The sequence below is a fragment of the Aricia agestis genome, chromosome 18, assembly GCF_905147365.1.
Source record: "Aricia agestis chromosome 18, ilAriAges1.1, whole genome shotgun sequence".
Classification (NCBI taxonomy): domain Eukaryota; kingdom Metazoa; phylum Arthropoda; class Insecta; order Lepidoptera; family Lycaenidae; genus Aricia; species Aricia agestis.
Genome location: NC_056423.1, coordinates 4364599 through 4380638, shown reverse-complemented (window position 1 = coordinate 4380638; position 16040 = coordinate 4364599). Strand labels below are relative to the sequence as shown.

The window sequence follows — 16040 nt, the reverse complement described above, 5'->3', positions numbered from 1 at the left end:
TAAATATAAAATAAAATCTTAAAATTTTAACCCAAAAAATTTCACAACTTGTTTTGACAGTTGACACCTTTGACAATCAGCTGATTACTTTTTTTCTTGCGTTTGAAGTTCAGTACAAAGACTTTAATTTATATGCTCGGTTAGTTATCGACTATCGTATTAGCCACGTCTAGGTAACGGCTATTCTCTTATACAGGTACTTTTAAAACTACCTTTTTTTTAATTTTATGGATAGTCGCCATGTAAAGTGAATTGTAAATATATTTATTATAAACGAGCTTTTGCCCGCGGCTTCGCTCGCGTTAAGAAGTATTATGTATTACTAGCTGTTGCCCGCGACTTCGTCCGCGTGGACTTCAGTAATTTATAGTTGTTTCCGTGTATAGATTGACTCGTTTACGCGCAAATCAGAAAAGTATAATATTGTGTGGGGACCGCACATTCTTCCGGGACAAAAACCATTCCTTGTCCCAGATTCAAATTAGTATCTCCAATTTCTATGCCAAATTTCATCAAAATAGATTGAATAGTTTAGGTGAGAATCATAAAAGTTTATTGTGCGGGAACCGTATATTTTCCGGGATAAAAAGTATCCCTTGTCCTTTCCTGAGGCTGAAAGTATTGCCATACCAAATTTAATCAAAATAGATTGAATAGTTTAGGCGATAATCATAAAAGTTTATTAAGCGGGTACCGTACATTTTCCGGGACAAAATGTATCCTATGTTCTTTTTCGGGACTCAAAGTATCTTTATACCAAAATTCAGCAAAATGGGTCCAGCCGTTTACGCGTGATGTCGTCACCACGCGAAATATAACGTTCCGCGCAGCTTCGCCCTCGTAAATTAGATATTTCACAGACAAATTAGTCCACAAAAAATAGCCTATGATCCTTCACGTGGTCTACTTCTTATCTGTGCCAAATAACAGAAAAATTGCTCCAGTAGTTCGTGAGATAAGCCCTTTCAAATAATTTCCCCCGATTTTTCCACATTTTCCTCTATTTCTTCGCTTCTATTTGTTTTACCGTAATAAAATATAGCTTATTAGCCTTTCTTGATAAATGAGCTACCTAACACTAAAAGAATTTTTCAAATCGAACCAGTAGTTCTTGAGATTAGCGCGTTCAAATAAGACCTTTCAAATAATTTCCCCCATTTTTTCCACATTTTCCTCTATTTCTTCGCTTCCATTAGTTTTACCGTAATAAAATATAGCCTATAGCCTTTGTCGATAAATGGATAGCCCATTTATCGACAAAGGCTAACACTGAAAGAATTTTTCAAATCAGACCAGCAGTTCCTGAGATTAGCGCGTTTTAATAAGCCATTTCAAATAATTTCTCCCGTTTTTTCCTTACTTTCCTCTATTTCTTCGCTCCTATTAGTCTTAGCGCAATAAAATATAGCTTATAGCCTTTCTCAATAAATAGGCTATCTAACACTGAAAGAATTTTTCAAATCGGACCAGTGGTTCTTGAGATTAGCGCGTTCAAATAAGCCCTTTCAAATAATTTTCCCCCGTTTTTCCACACTTTCCTCTATTTCTTAGCTCCTATTAGTATTAGCGTGATAAAATATAGCCTATAGCCTTCCTCGATAAATGGGCTATCTAGCACTGAAAGAATTTTTCAAATCGGACCAGTAGTTCCTGAGATTAGCGCGTTCAAACAAACAAACTAACAAACTCTTCCGCTTTATAATATTTTTATGTATTATATAAAAACTTTTATCCCCTATTTTAACCCCTTGGGGGTGGAATTGATCAAAATCCTTTCTTAACGGATGCCTACGTCATAACATCTACCTGCATGCCAAATTTCAGCCCGATAGGTCCAGTGGTTTAGGCTGTGCGTTGATAGATCACCAATCACCATGTCAGTCAGTCACCTTTGAGTTTTATATACATAGAAGACGAGCAAACCTTAAAACAATATTCACTTTTTATATATCAATATTATTATAGTACTAGCTGTTGCCCGCAACTTCGCACGCGTGAATGTATGTTATTAAAATCGATATTTTAGAAAATTGAACACCCATCTACGACTATTTTAGTTGGATCTATATTACACACGAAATTGTTAATTTACATCAAAGACCCAGAAAACTTGAACTTCAGATACTTATCGTCACTCCGTGCTTATCGTTTTGAAAAATCCTTTCTTTGAAGACCGCTTGGCGTAGACAGGGGATGGGGGCCACAGTAGGTATAGCTAAATTAATATTGGAATTTGTTGTGGACTGTTGCCAATAACAATTGTGACAAAAACGCTTGAAGGCACGGTTTAAGTTCCTATAGCGCTGTCCACGATATCACCATAGTATGATCAGATACATCAGATTTACACTGTAGGTTGTCTAGCATTGTAGTTCTTTCGTCTTGGCGGAATATACTCTCCCAGAGAGCATGCTGAGAGGTTTATTCAAACATACTGCCTTCGGTCGTACTGCGTACATATTCTACCATTTCTACCTATGTGCTCGACTGATGCTAGTGAATTAGATCCGTAAAGTTTGACTTTAAAATTTCCATGGCCGGTAACGAATTAAGATACGCAGTGGTCAATATCCATTATCCATCCAGGGTTTGATAATCGTTTACGAATATTAGGAAAAGTTTTAAAGATCGACCTTTGCTAGAATTGGTAATCACTTTGGTTGTCGTTGTTAATTTCGAGGAGTTTCTTCAATTCCATTACTTATCAAGTCACCGTTTTTAGGGTTCCGTACCCAAAGGGTAAAAACGGGACCCTATTACTAAGACTCCGTTGTCTATCTCAAGAACCGATATAGCTAGAGTTCTGAAATTTTTAAAGATTGTGTTTATCTATTGCTGCTATAACAAAAAGTACTGAAAATAAAATAAAATAAATATTTAAGGGGGGCTCCCATACAACAAACATGATTTTTTTGGCCTTTTTTGCTCGATATCAATAATGACAACAGGCAGGCAGTTGAAATTTTCACAGAATTCTTAATTATATGTGAACCAATGAGTTTCTAAAATACTAGAGTAGCAATGTCTTACAAAAGATTCTCAGAAATGCGTAACCACTTTTTTGTTCAAAAGACAATGTCAAGTCATATATTCGTTATGTCATTATGTATGTGAGATATGCCTGCAGGCATCTTCGAAGTGGCAACGCGTTGCTACCGTAAACTTCCAATCTAGTTACGTTAGTAACATAGAATATCATTGATGTGAACTTTAATAATTAATAATAAAATTAGAATAGAATTAAAATTTAAGGGGGGCTCCCATACAAAAACACAACTTTTGGCCTATTTTTCTATATAACGGTACGGAACCCTTCGTGCGCGAGCCCGACTCGCACTTGGCCGATTTTATTGTAAACATGGTATAAAACATAATAAGTATGATTAGTTCTATGTTACAATGAACTAAAAAATAAAACGCCATCTTTGTCATATATTAGAACTAAAAATATGTTCATTGCATCGATATATTTCTGGATATTTACAACATTATACATAAAATATATTTAAGATTTTTGAAATATTATTATGATATTTAATACACATCCAAGACCCAGAAACATTGAAAACTTTTTGTTCCGCCTGCGGGACTCGAACCCAGGATCCCCCGGAAGAGCGCTGACCACGCGCTTAACCACATGAGCTACGGAGCCATCGGCAATAAAAACGACATCCGCTGTCACATGTAAGAACCACGTAAGAACTACAATGCGAATTAATTTTCATCGATATTTTCATGGAAATAAGATGACATAGGCTACATTTTGATGTGGGAAAATTCCCACATCAAAATGTAGCCTATGTCCTTTCTCAGGCTCTAGAATAGCTGTGTACAAAATTTCATTGCAATCGGTTCAGTAGTTTTGGCGTGAAAGCGAGACAGACAGACAGACAGAGATACTTTCGCATTTATAATATTAGTATACATGTTACTACTTACTAACATTGCTTTTTATTTCGTATAAAATAAAACACTTCATGTATTTTCTATCGTTGTTTATTGGTGTTACGTTTAGATTATTTTAATAGAACATAATTTTTGAACCACAACATTATGTAATAGGAATTTTTGAATTAATAAAATTGAAAAAATTAAGTAGGCTCCCAGCCACAAGCCCACAACCCACTCAAAAATATATTTAGTCATATTTCTTTGTGTAATTTACGACAAAAATACAGACTGTACAATGGATATAATAATAAATATTCCTACTTAATAAAATTGTACTCCACAGCTCTATACTAGTATATCTCATTTTAAAGAACTTTATTATTAATTATTATAATGCTTTTTTAAATTAGACCGTCTTTAAGGCCTTAGTAAAATCTATCAATCCACAGTATGAACATGGGTTTATCTCAACTTTGTAAGGAACCAATTAAACATAGACCACAGCCAATATTAGCGACGAACATGTAAAAAAACAATATCTTAGGAGCATTAGATTTTACGGCTGTTGCGATTTCCACATTGTAGTCTTTTTTATTGTAGGTAATAACTAATAGCGACGTAGAGGCATCATAATTCATAGTACGGTGCCGCTATTCTGTAAAACATTTCCTCGACATACATCGAGGAACTGTTAAATATAGTGGTTTAATGGAATACACGTTTGACGAGATAACGGAAAGCAGATGCAAATTGTGAGTTGTCCTATTTTTCCTTGTCTTTGCCTGACCTGAAACAAATGAGAATTTGGCATTCTACGTAACATAGTTATAAATAGGTTATAAAGCAATTTATGGCTATTTTTAATACGCTATGAGAGCATCCAATGTGCTCCAGCCCTAGGACTTAGAACCTTTTCACATTAATACACTTAGGTTTGAGTGTTCGTTCAAAGAACTTTCTTACCTATACAACCAGATGTGATACATCAGGTGTATACGCTGGCATATACCGTGGAATGCGAGGCTCATCCCGCCTCCTTACTCCTCTATCCACTGCCAAACTTATGCTCCCCGCTTCTTTCACACCATTTGACTTAGCACGTCGCTGCGATGGCAAAATAGCTGCCCTCATACTCTTACGCTTCTGAAAACAAAGACCGATTAGACAAGAGAAATTAAACCAAAATCCCAAGGGGTGGTTTACTTACGAATCTAACAGCTAAATAATCCGGCGATGCGCTGGTCACAATAACGTAAAATGCACGATATAAGCTTTTATTGAGTTACATTTTAGTGTCAATAAATTTGTATTCCATACTTTCGAGTCTAGCGCGATTTACCTCGACTGCCCCACGCCATCTATCGGCGGCGTGACGAGCTATCTCCATCCTCTTCTGCTTCTTGATCTGATGACGCTTGTATACCACCTCTATGACGATGAGAACTATCCCGCCTATAATACCAGCCAGCACAAGTATAAATACTCCCGCCATGTTCTTAAGTCCCAGTGTATTTGGCGTCTTTTCGTTCTCCTCGCAATTCAACATGTTGTTCCGCAATATCCACTGATTGTCCAGTGATTCCATTATTCCACCTGAAATAGAGGTCTTTGTGAAGGGAGACCGCTCAACATTGCGGATTTAGTTACTCAAAGAAGCTTTAGTATTTTTTATAAACCCTTAATTTCATGATGTAACCTCTTAATATCATATTGTATCTTTCAAATAGATTTGTAGCTCGCAAGATAAGCCTACTTACTTTCGTGAAAGTCCAATATCGCGAGCGTTACAAGATCAGCCCAAGGTGATCCCTTTTGAAGCCCAACACCATAACCAGATCGACCAAACAGTTCACCAGCCGTCACCAACTCGCAATCCTGCGCTGCTTCGAATTCCAATCTCGAGGAATCCCATATAAATGCCATTAATTTCCTAGAAAAACATTTACCCACCGTGTTATTACGACATTATATTCAAACGAAGCAAATCGTCAAGGTAATGATAAAAGTAATGTCCTTAAATAAAAAATAGTGGGAATTGTTTTCTTTAGATATGATATTTTGAAACGGAGAGAAATATGGAAGGGTCACCAACCCATTCTTGACGTCTTGGATAGCCTGTTCAGCATTATCATAGTTGTTAGCCTCCATAGTCCTGTACATATTAGACAATTCCACTTGTCGCCTGAAGTACATATCCACAGCAGAACCCTTTACAGTGGCGCAGGTTAGGTTCTCCATTGTATTCCGTAACTAGAAAGTAAAAAAAAAACTTTGCAAAACCACCGCTTTGATAACACCTAAAACCTTACAAAAATAGCGTAAAATAACGCTTGCTTTGTTTACTACTTGATGATAGTCCATGGGCTGTGTCTTAACGAAATAAGTTTATTGGTGATCCAAAAAATAGATAATTCTTACTCTAGCATCGTTGATTCCAGTTAGTTTAGTCTTGGGTCTCTCCAGCACAAGGAAAGCAGCCAAGTTGGCAGTGTAGGAAGCGACGATGATCATTGCGAATCCAGCCCACACCATACCGAGTACACGAGCTGAAAAGCTTCTTGGTGTACCTGTGGAGTAGAAAAATATGTTAAAGGTTACATCACGCGACAAAATGTCCGTAAAGAAATTGAGTGATAGAAGGGAGATATTTTGCGTCTACAAGCAGAATTTCATGGCCCTAATTTTGCTATAAGATAATAAGATATAAAGTACAGGGAACTATAAATTGCTCATGCTTCTATGAGGGTGACATGCTCGCAATGCAAACAAACCCTCAATAATAAATAAAGAATAAAAAAAAGCTCACCTTCGCCAATACCACTGTTCAAAAGCACTCCCCAAGCAAACCATATAGCGCTGGAAAGATTCAGTGCATCTTCCTCAGTCCCATCTATATTGGCTAGCTTAAATCTTCCGAACGGCGAGAAGCGGTCGAGTAGATATAGTACCAATGCGACAACATGCACCGAAACCATAACCAGTATCCACAGGGTGTTCGAAAACGGTTGCAAGAAAGATACAAGCGTTGATGATCTTGATGGCTAAAATATTTTACAAAATCTATCGATAATTTGAATTTTAAATACCATAAACATTATGACGATATTTAACTGTAAATCGTTTGGCAATTAATTAACTTGTCGTCAGCGTTCATCTTTTTAGTGTAGAGGGCCATGGGTAAAGAAATAATAGTGTACCTTTTTCTCTAGAATTGTGATGCCTTGATATTTGAAGGGCTTGCTAAACTCAATAAACTCCGCTCTCTCGGGATTGATGGTAAGAGGCGCAACTATCATGTCCGCCCTTTCATAAACTAGTTCACCTGTTTTTAACAAATTGTTTTGTGTTAGGTAATAATGTAAACAAGTAGGTACTAGGTAGCCATAGCATTATTGTAAAATATCATCACAACAAGTACTTGTAATGAGATGGTTACTTAATGTAATAAAAGACTTAAGTATTTAATAATTAACTTTTATTACATTAAGTAACAATTATTGTAGAAATAGTAAGGAGACTTTACAACCTTTTTTACCACCTAATATCTACACAACTGTTTGGAAAGAGATCTGGCAATATATCGCAGAAAACAGCGGAAAATGAATCCCAGACCAACGTCATTTGGTCGGATCATGTCAATTCAATATTGATTATAATCTATCGGCTGGGTTTGACGTAACGCGACCAAGCTACGTAGGCCCCTCATCTGTCTAGGAATCAACTTTTCTGATAGTACAACTTACAAGTCAAAACTTACCAATAAGTCCTGTCCACTGTTTCTTAGCTCCAGGTTGTGAGAGGTTGCGAATTATGTAATTACCGAACTGGCCATCAGGCGAGAGGGCCAGCGAGTAGGTAAAGTTGATCGTTTTAGACAAGTGCCTCAGTAAATCCATACAGAAACCCTTGCAACAATACAGTTGATCTGCAAAATATATAATTGTGAACTTGCCTACAGAAGGAAGTAAAACGAGCCGTGCTTTGTCTCAAACATGTTGTAAATTAAACAAAAAGAATTGAAATATCATAATATCGTACCTAGCTCGTCACTGGCATTGTAGTGAGGGCAAGGTATTTCATCAGCAACACAGTCAATCTCATAGTCTACTCGACGAGCATACACGAATGGCTTCTCTTCAATGGTCAGTACCTGAATTTGTAGATATTTAAATAATTTACATTCATCTTTGTTTAGAATACTTTTGGACTATCATAGGTTTTTCTTCATCTTTTAAACTATTAAAAAAAATCTTAAATTAAATATTTACCTTTAAGTGCGTTGGTATCATGAATCCTTCTGGTTTTGAAGGACTTCGTCCCATCCAAATTATTTCTTGCTCCTTTAGCTCCAAACGCATTTTTTGAGTTTCCTAAAAGTGGACATGATTACGCGGTATTATAATATATCAAAAGGTCACTATCAAGATGTAAACAAATGCTTTTGCCAAGAATGTAGACATCCCAAAGGAAACGAAAACACCATGTTACTAATGGAATTACTTAAAATCTCTTAATATAATATTACAATTATTTAGGTTCATGTCTCTGATTTCTATTTAGACGACATTTCCAAAAATCTTTTATGTTTCAATTACACATACCTTCGAATAAAAATACTTCCCGACGGCCACGTGTTCCCCTTGAGCTCTAACATTGATCATGTCATATTCAGCGTGGACTCTATCACCGTGATCATCAAAAGCTACGTGGCCAGTTGCCCCATTCTCTAGTCGCTGTTTTCTGGTGTAATCGAATAGAATCCTTCCCGTCGTCCAAATGGACCCTGAATTATCACAGTCTGAAGGCGGAGCATGAATCTCTTCTGACGTATTCATATCACGGATTGCAGATGCTAGAACGTATCTAAAAATATGATGTAGTATATAGATGATTTTTGCTGATACGCAATACCACTAGTGTAAAAACAATTTAATCCAGTTTTTAATTGCTAGGAAGAGCTAGTAAAGACTAAGCCTACGGTTTCCGGTAACAATACTGACTTAACGCGCACTGTATTAACGTTTAGACTTCTTTGAGGCTACTACAATTTTTATTGTAGACTCGTCCATTTCTAGGGAAGTGTAACTCTCTACAAGCATACTTACATAGAATCCTGTATGTGTGCATGTTCGTTAGTAGCGTTGACCAATCGAAGACCAAGAAGTCCTTCAGGTGCGTTTGCAGCATCCAACGCCTGTTCGGTGACCATCCACACATATCCTGCTGTAGTCATGTTTAGGTAGGTAGCGTCTCGGAAGATAATCTCTGCATCCGTTTTACTAAAATAATAAATACGTGCTTATTTGAGCGTGCTAGCACTTTTATGAGCCTCGGATTTATGAGGCTATTTTCTTTGTTACATACCTTGCATACATAAGAAATACCCTCGCTTGAGCACTTCTTACTTCTATGAGTTTGTCACCAAATGAGTCAAGGCCTGGCTCAAATTCTATAACTGCTTCCACAACAACTTTTCTGTCTACGTCCTCATCAATACTCTGTGATGTTGTTTGGAACCTGGAAAAACATAATATTTTGTACTTATATCTTGTATTTTGTTTTCTTGTTAACATTTTTCAGACGTTTACATTTATTACCTTCCCAATATAGCTCTGCCATCGGTGTCGGAACTATGGATTACGATAACTTTCATGTAGTTGAAATGCTTCAACACATCGACCCAGACATCAGCTTGATGCGAATAAGGAGGAACTGTCCTCAAAAACGACACATGGATATTTTTATCAGAGAATGCCGAGTCTCGTGAGGATATACCAATGACAGGGATGTGGTAGAATCCACTGGTGTAGGATACCGCTGCTGGTGATAAATCCCCGGTCAATGGATGGGAAACTATAACAGCGTACACCTAAAACAGATGCGTAAGGTTATCCATTATCAACCCCTAAGCCAATTTTAAGGTTCCTGTCTATCTTTAACGGTACGGCAAACAAACTAACTAATTGGAGGCCAAGAAACTTCTAGTCATGCCAAGAAAATAGCCTTAGCCCCAATTTCACCAACGTCTGTTAGTGCTAACAGCTTGTTAAAATGTCAAGTCTTCTCTTTCATTCATAAGAAAAACGAAAGAGGTAACGTGATACTAATTCGAGCGTTAAATTTAACAGCCGTTGGTGAAATTGGGGCTTAATATAATGGAAACTTACTCGATGTGCGATCAGATCCTTGCAAACATTGAGAGCTGTCTTAATCGGATTTGGATCCATGAGTATGGAGTAATCATGATAAGTGACACCACGTGGTACATATTGGTCTTTGAAGTTGAGATTCTGGAATAGAAAACACTGTAAGTAATTTTTTTAACTACGTACTATTCTAAGGAAAAATATGAATCGAAACGTTTTGGTCTTGATCTTTTCACATGGTCTAATTTTTTTTCGTGGGTGGTTTATTTTTATCGAGAAGTCTTACCGATATAGTGTCCTTGAAGAATGCGATGGACTCATTGCTGGACAGTACTCCACCAACGTTGTAGTAGGTTGGGTTAGAGAATCTTCTCCTGTCTATTTCTGCCGTAACCACTTGGCCAAAAATGAGCACAGCGACCAAATATAACCAAGACATGGTAAAAGTAATCTTAACCTTCTGTCAGGATCTTCCTGCAATTGTTACAATATTTTATTGACCGTATATCTAATATTTCTGTGCCTAGACTTTTATGTTTGAGCTATACTTTTGGTGAGTAACTCACAATTCAGATAAGAACTAGAGAACTTAAAACATATTATGATAGACCCCACCCTTCTGTATTAAAGTAGGTAAGTATAAAAAAATAGTGTTTTCGCATATTTGTTAACAATTTTTACTGAATATACGCACAGAGAGCGCTGCTTGATTTCATGAAAAAATAAATTAATATTTACTTACCTGATTTTGTACGCTATTTTGTAACCTACATTATTGGGTGTGAGTACATTTTACGTAATCAAAACAAATAAAGGATGCTGAGTAGTAACGGCAGATGGAGCCCTATCTCACGTTGCCATGACAACCAGACATGCGCGCTAATAAGTAATCAATTCTCAAAGTCAAGAAGCTCAATTTCATACACGCTGTATATAGCATTGACATAAGAAACAGGTAAGTATATCTACTTATGAGGGCTATAAGATAACTTTTTTATTCAAGTTAGATAGATTCCTTTTACATATTCTTGCAATAAGTTCTATCATTTGATTTGTCTTCACATTTTGGCTAACTTTTAAAATGGTGGTTACCATAAACCTATAATGCTACGACAGTATATATTAAGTAAGTCTATGGTGGTTACATATATTTTGATTGACTCGTTGTTACAAAATATAATTAAGTAGGTTAAAGAAATATTGATATTTTTGAAGCAAGTTAGTTGCTCCAAAAATAAATGCCTCGCTTCCCTTTTAGGTAACTCCGGTAATCGTATCATATCAATTAGATAAAGGTAAAGAAACCATAGCGTGAATTGTGATGCATATAACATTTTATTTTCAATTAACAATATTCTTTAAAAATATTAAACAGTACAAAACAATTAAAATTATATATCTATGTACGTACTTACTAAATTAAAGCAAAATTAATAATGTCATCATATACCATTTTATATGCTTTTTTTTTGTTCTATTCATGTAAGGATATCGATTTGAAATTTTCGCTTTTTATAACAATTTTTAAGTTTAGAAGCACAGTGTCGTCGTCATTACATATTTTAAATCTGCTAGAATAGTCCAGGTAAAATACAATATATGAGCTACTTCTTACTTATTCTCGTTAAAATCGATATCCCTTACAATAATATCAGATTAAGGCCAATTCCATGGTCCAACTGGTGCCCATTGGTTAGCAGGCCATGTCCAGCCTGCGGGCTTAAGCGCCGCTGCAGCAGCGGTAGCAGCATGCTGCGCCGCTCCCGCCGCGCCCGCTGCTCCAGAGCTCTGCAGCACTGACAGCTTCAGGGCTTCCAGATCTGAAATAAAAGATATTATGATATGGACGTAATATACACTATGATTATGATGATGGAGTGTAAAAATTCCAGGTATTTCACTGTATAGCACCCTGCCAATGTTCTTTGGAAATAAATATGCTAACATACATCCAAGTTATTATATGTATATGCGAAACTCTGTCCGTCTGGTTCCTGCCTAGTGACTGTTAAGTGGTAAATGGTAATACACCTCTTTAGACTGAGAACCCTCAATCGATTCGGATAAAATTTTGTGTGGAGAATTTTAGTCCCGGGAAAGTACCGAAGTAAGTTTTTATTTCGGGGAAATATACGGTTCCAATGGGATGGATTTATGCACGACGAAGTTGCGTAACATCTAGTCACATAAAATACCCACTTAGTGGTGTCATTGGGATAATTTTCTTAATGATTACCAGCACTCTGAAGTCTAGCAGCTTGGTTGTGAGCAGCTTGCTGTATGGCCTTAGCAGCTGCGGCCTCGCGAGCGGCAGCTATCTTCTGCGCGGTGGCGACGCGTGCTTTCGCCGCAGCGAGCTGCGCCTGCGCATGGATGGCCGCTTGGGCCGCTTCCAGGGCGTGAGCACGGGCAGCGCGGGCTATTTCCTCACTGCAAAATAAATAATATTAAAAAGTTATGGAATTGAAAAACTCCCGAGAGTTTTCAGGAGGAGCCATGCTTCATCATTATCATCAGCCTGCTAAAGGCTGATGATGATGATGATGATGATGATGATGATGATGATGAAAATGGCTATAAGAACACTCTCGATCATGTCAGCTTTCGAACAAAAAACTAGATCACAATCGGCATCTCTCGGGAGTAAAATCATTTTAATCAACTTCAAGGAAAGTTAAAAGGCGTCATTCGGGTCTTTTTTTAATTTTTTGATTTATAGGTAATAGGTATGTTACCTCTTATGAGCTTCATGCGCCGCTTCAGCCTCCTTCACACTGGCGATGCTCTGTTGCTCGAGGGCGGCGTGTCTAGCGGCGGCCACCTGTCGCTGAGCAGCCATGACTGCTGATGCCGCAGCCTTCGCCGCCGCGACAGCGCCGGCTACGTCTGAACTGGTGTCAGCTGGGAATATAACGTTAGTTATGCTTGTTGTAGACGGCAACGATGTAGTACTTAGTTCTGTCGACTGTCAATGTAAGTCTTGAACTCTTAACTCATGTAAGATTCTTGAAACTGCAATATTCTTTCTGAATATTAGATAGACCACCGAAAGCCAACTAACACAAATGCGCAGAGTGAACCATAATATTATAAGTTTATGGGGTGAACTGAGCAGCTAAAAAAACGATATCTGTAAGTATGGACGGTTTGAATTTCGAAGGACCATAATATTTATATTATGTATAACCGATAGATCATTACATTATTATTACTACTGATTACGATTACCTGGCGCAGTGTGTAAGGCTTTCACTCCTGAAACTTGCAGCAGTCCTGGAACCCATCCTGCAGGAGCATCCCAACCCACACTTCGCTTGTCAGGCTGGTCGCCAAGTACACAGGCCACGAACAATGTTAAAATCTGAAAAAAAAAATCAATAACAAATCAAATGTGATGTGCTCACGATGTGCTACATAATTGAAAAGAATTCAACCTAAAAAAATCGGCCAAGCACGAGTCGGACTCGCGCACGAAGGGTTCCGTGCGTTCCGTACCATTATTGAGGCAAAAGTGACCAAAACTTGTGTTTTTTGTATGGGAGCCGCCCTTAAATTTTAATTTTATTTAAATATTATTATTAATTATTAAAGTAGACATAAATTATAACTAAGGCCTGTATGAAAATATTTTCAAGTGCCTAGCTATTGTCTTATGGATTACGAGCAAAAAAGGCCAAAAAAATAACGTTTGTTGTATGGGAGCCCCCCTTAAATATTAATTTTATTTTGTTTTTAGTATTTGTTATTATAAAAACAACAGCAATACACAATCTACAAATAATTCAGAAGTCTAGCTACAGTGGTTATTGAGTTACAGCCTGGAGACAGACAGACAGATAAACGGACAGACAGACGTCGCAGTCTCAGTAATAGAGTCCTGTTTTTACCCTTTGGGTACGGAACTCTAAAATTGATTTGAGTGGCTAGTAATGATGACGATGACAAACGTTATAATCACAATGGTTCTTTGGTTCCTTCGAAAAAATCTTACCAAAGTCTTAAAAAACATCTTGAACAGTGCTGAGGACTGGACAATGAACACAAAATGATGATCGAAGAGATCTGAGCAAACATTTATAGTAGACATAAATTATAACTAAGGCCTGTATGAAAATATTTTCAAGTGCCTAGCTATTGTCTTATGGATTACGAGCAAAAAAGGCCAAAAAAATAACGTTTGTTGTATGGGAGCCCCCCTTAAATATTAATTTTATTTTGTTTTTAGTATTTGTTATTATAAAAACAACAGCAATACACAATCTGCAAATAATTCAGAAGTCTAGCTACAGTGGTTATTGAGTTACAGCCTGGAGACAGACAGACAGATAAACGGACAGACAGACGTCGCAGTCTCAGTAATAGAGTCTTGTTTTTACCCTTTGGGTACGGAACTCTAAAATTGATTTGAGTGGCTAGTAATGATGACGATGACAAACGTTATAATCACAATGGTTCTTTGGTTCCTTCGAAAAAATCTTACCAAAGTCTTAAAAAACATCTTGAACAGTGCTGAGGACTGGACAATGAACACAAAATGATGATCGAAGAGATCTGAGCAAACATTTTATAGTAATAAACACGGAAGAATCCAGTAAAAGAAAGGGAGTGTACCTAAATATGACGTGAACATAATTGCAGTACCTACCTAACTAATTGTATTGGGAATTGGGATGCTCAGTGCTCTCACTTTCGATAGGAGCGATCATCGATTACATGTTATGGCTTCCGTATTATTATAAAATATAAGTGTTCTAGGTTCTTATTTACCAACAGCTTACTCTAGATTAGAGATTCTAGACCGTTATTAAATTAATGGTTGTATCTTCTAATGGTTGTACGTTTGCTAATAATTAATTATAGCCATCTTTAAATATGTTATAAATCATAAATGTACTATTATATTACATTTACCAAGTGTATTCGCATAATATCTAGTTGTAACTAGTGTTTTTAACGATAATATCTTAAGATATGGTAGCCTTTTAACCTTCTCATTATATTTTAATAATATTGTGTGATATAGGGCCGATCTCGGGCAAGTGCTCCCGCCAAAACTCAGACTGGCCCAGAGCCCCGAAGATCATATAATAAATGCCTTCCTCGAGTTCCAGGCGATAATAAGAGCAAATAAGACCATAAAGCTCTTGACCTGCAATAAGATCATGCAGGCCTATCAGCGGAAAAATCAAAAGCTGTTAGAAGTGAGACTCGAGGATGCAAAAGCTGCCATATACGACAATGTCACCTCCACAATAATTGCCGGGGCGATGACAGGGCAGTATATGGCGGCGTTAAGTGCCGACTGCGGATTCGTGGTTCTGGACGAGGATGAGACAAAACGCACGGGAACTCTCAAATTTATCACAAAATCTGAGGATCCAATAGTGGTAATAGCGGAATGTACCAGAATAATGCTGGAAGACAGGATACTAGAAATGGCAGAAGTCCTATCTGGGGACCCCGAATCCAGCATGGACTGGGATATATTCGCGAAACCTATCAACTACTCGTGGGTCAATGGGGTTCCTGGATGTGGGAAGACAACTTGGATCATTAATAACTTCAATGAGGAAACAGACGTTATAATAACAACGACAATCGAAGCAGCCGAGGATCTAAAGCAAAGGCTATCGCTACGAACTGGCAACAAAGTTAAAGATAAAGTTCGTACCATGGCCTCTTTGCTGGTAAATGGGACAAAAGAAACCTACAAAAGGTTGATAGTTGACGAGGCCCTCATGAACCATTTCGGCTCAATCGTCATGGCGAATCAGTTAACAGGCGCCAACGATGTTATCCTCATTGGAGATATTAACCAACTCCCGTTTATAGAGCGTGAAAACCTCTTTAAACTTAATTACACTCGTCCAAACCTGGTAACCAGCATCACCCAGGAGTTGTCTTGCACACACAGGAGCCCTATGGATGTGGCATACGCCTTAAGCATGGTCTATAATAACATCTATTCATCGAAGGAAATAGTGCGGTCCCTAAAGCTAATGA

General features: G+C 37.5%; 1 protein-coding gene across 2 annotated transcripts; it reads right to left on the bottom strand.

Moving 5' to 3' along the window:
• Nucleotides 1–3978: 3978 nt before the first annotated feature.
• Nucleotides 3979–14052, bottom strand: LOC121736166 (glutamate [NMDA] receptor subunit 1). 2 transcript variants are annotated; one of them, XM_042127250.1, is made up of 22 exons: nucleotides 14029–14052; nucleotides 13266–13398; nucleotides 12773–12938; nucleotides 12274–12467; nucleotides 11718–11857; nucleotides 10324–10494; nucleotides 10059–10181; nucleotides 9489–9760; nucleotides 9256–9408; nucleotides 8997–9170; nucleotides 8493–8754; nucleotides 8160–8261; nucleotides 7930–8041; nucleotides 7649–7816; nucleotides 7089–7213; nucleotides 6698–6932; nucleotides 6310–6458; nucleotides 5984–6141; nucleotides 5649–5821; nucleotides 5231–5484; nucleotides 4849–5034; nucleotides 3979–4674 (listed from the first exon to the last, which is right to left on the bottom strand). In XM_042127250.1, exons 1-21 carry the CDS (start codon nucleotides 14044–14046, stop codon nucleotides 4855–4857), a joined length of 3462 nt encoding a protein of 1153 aa, XP_041983184.1. In that variant the 5' UTR covers nucleotides 14047–14052; the 3' UTR covers nucleotides 3979–4674; nucleotides 4849–4854. The 2 variants fall into 2 exon arrangements, with proteins under 2 accessions (XP_041983184.1, XP_041983183.1); XM_042127249.1 differs by lacking the exons at nucleotides 11718–11857; nucleotides 12274–12467; nucleotides 12773–12938; nucleotides 13266–13398; nucleotides 14029–14052 and adding an exon at nucleotides 10780–10851 and having other exon boundaries at nucleotides 3979–4678; nucleotides 4855–5034; nucleotides 10324–10511.
• Between the last annotated feature and the right edge of the window lie 1988 nt (nucleotides 14053–16040).

Coding starts and splice junctions, on each gene's coding strand:
- LOC121736166 (XM_042127250.1), bottom strand. Junction 12,468..12,772: donor GCGCATGAAGCTCATAAGAG/GTAACATACCTA, acceptor TTTATTTTGCAG/TGAGGAAATAGCCCGCGCTG. Junction 7,214..7,648: donor ACAGTGGACAGGACTTATTG/GTAAGTTTTGAC, acceptor TGTTAAAAACAG/GTGAACTAGTTTATGAAAGG.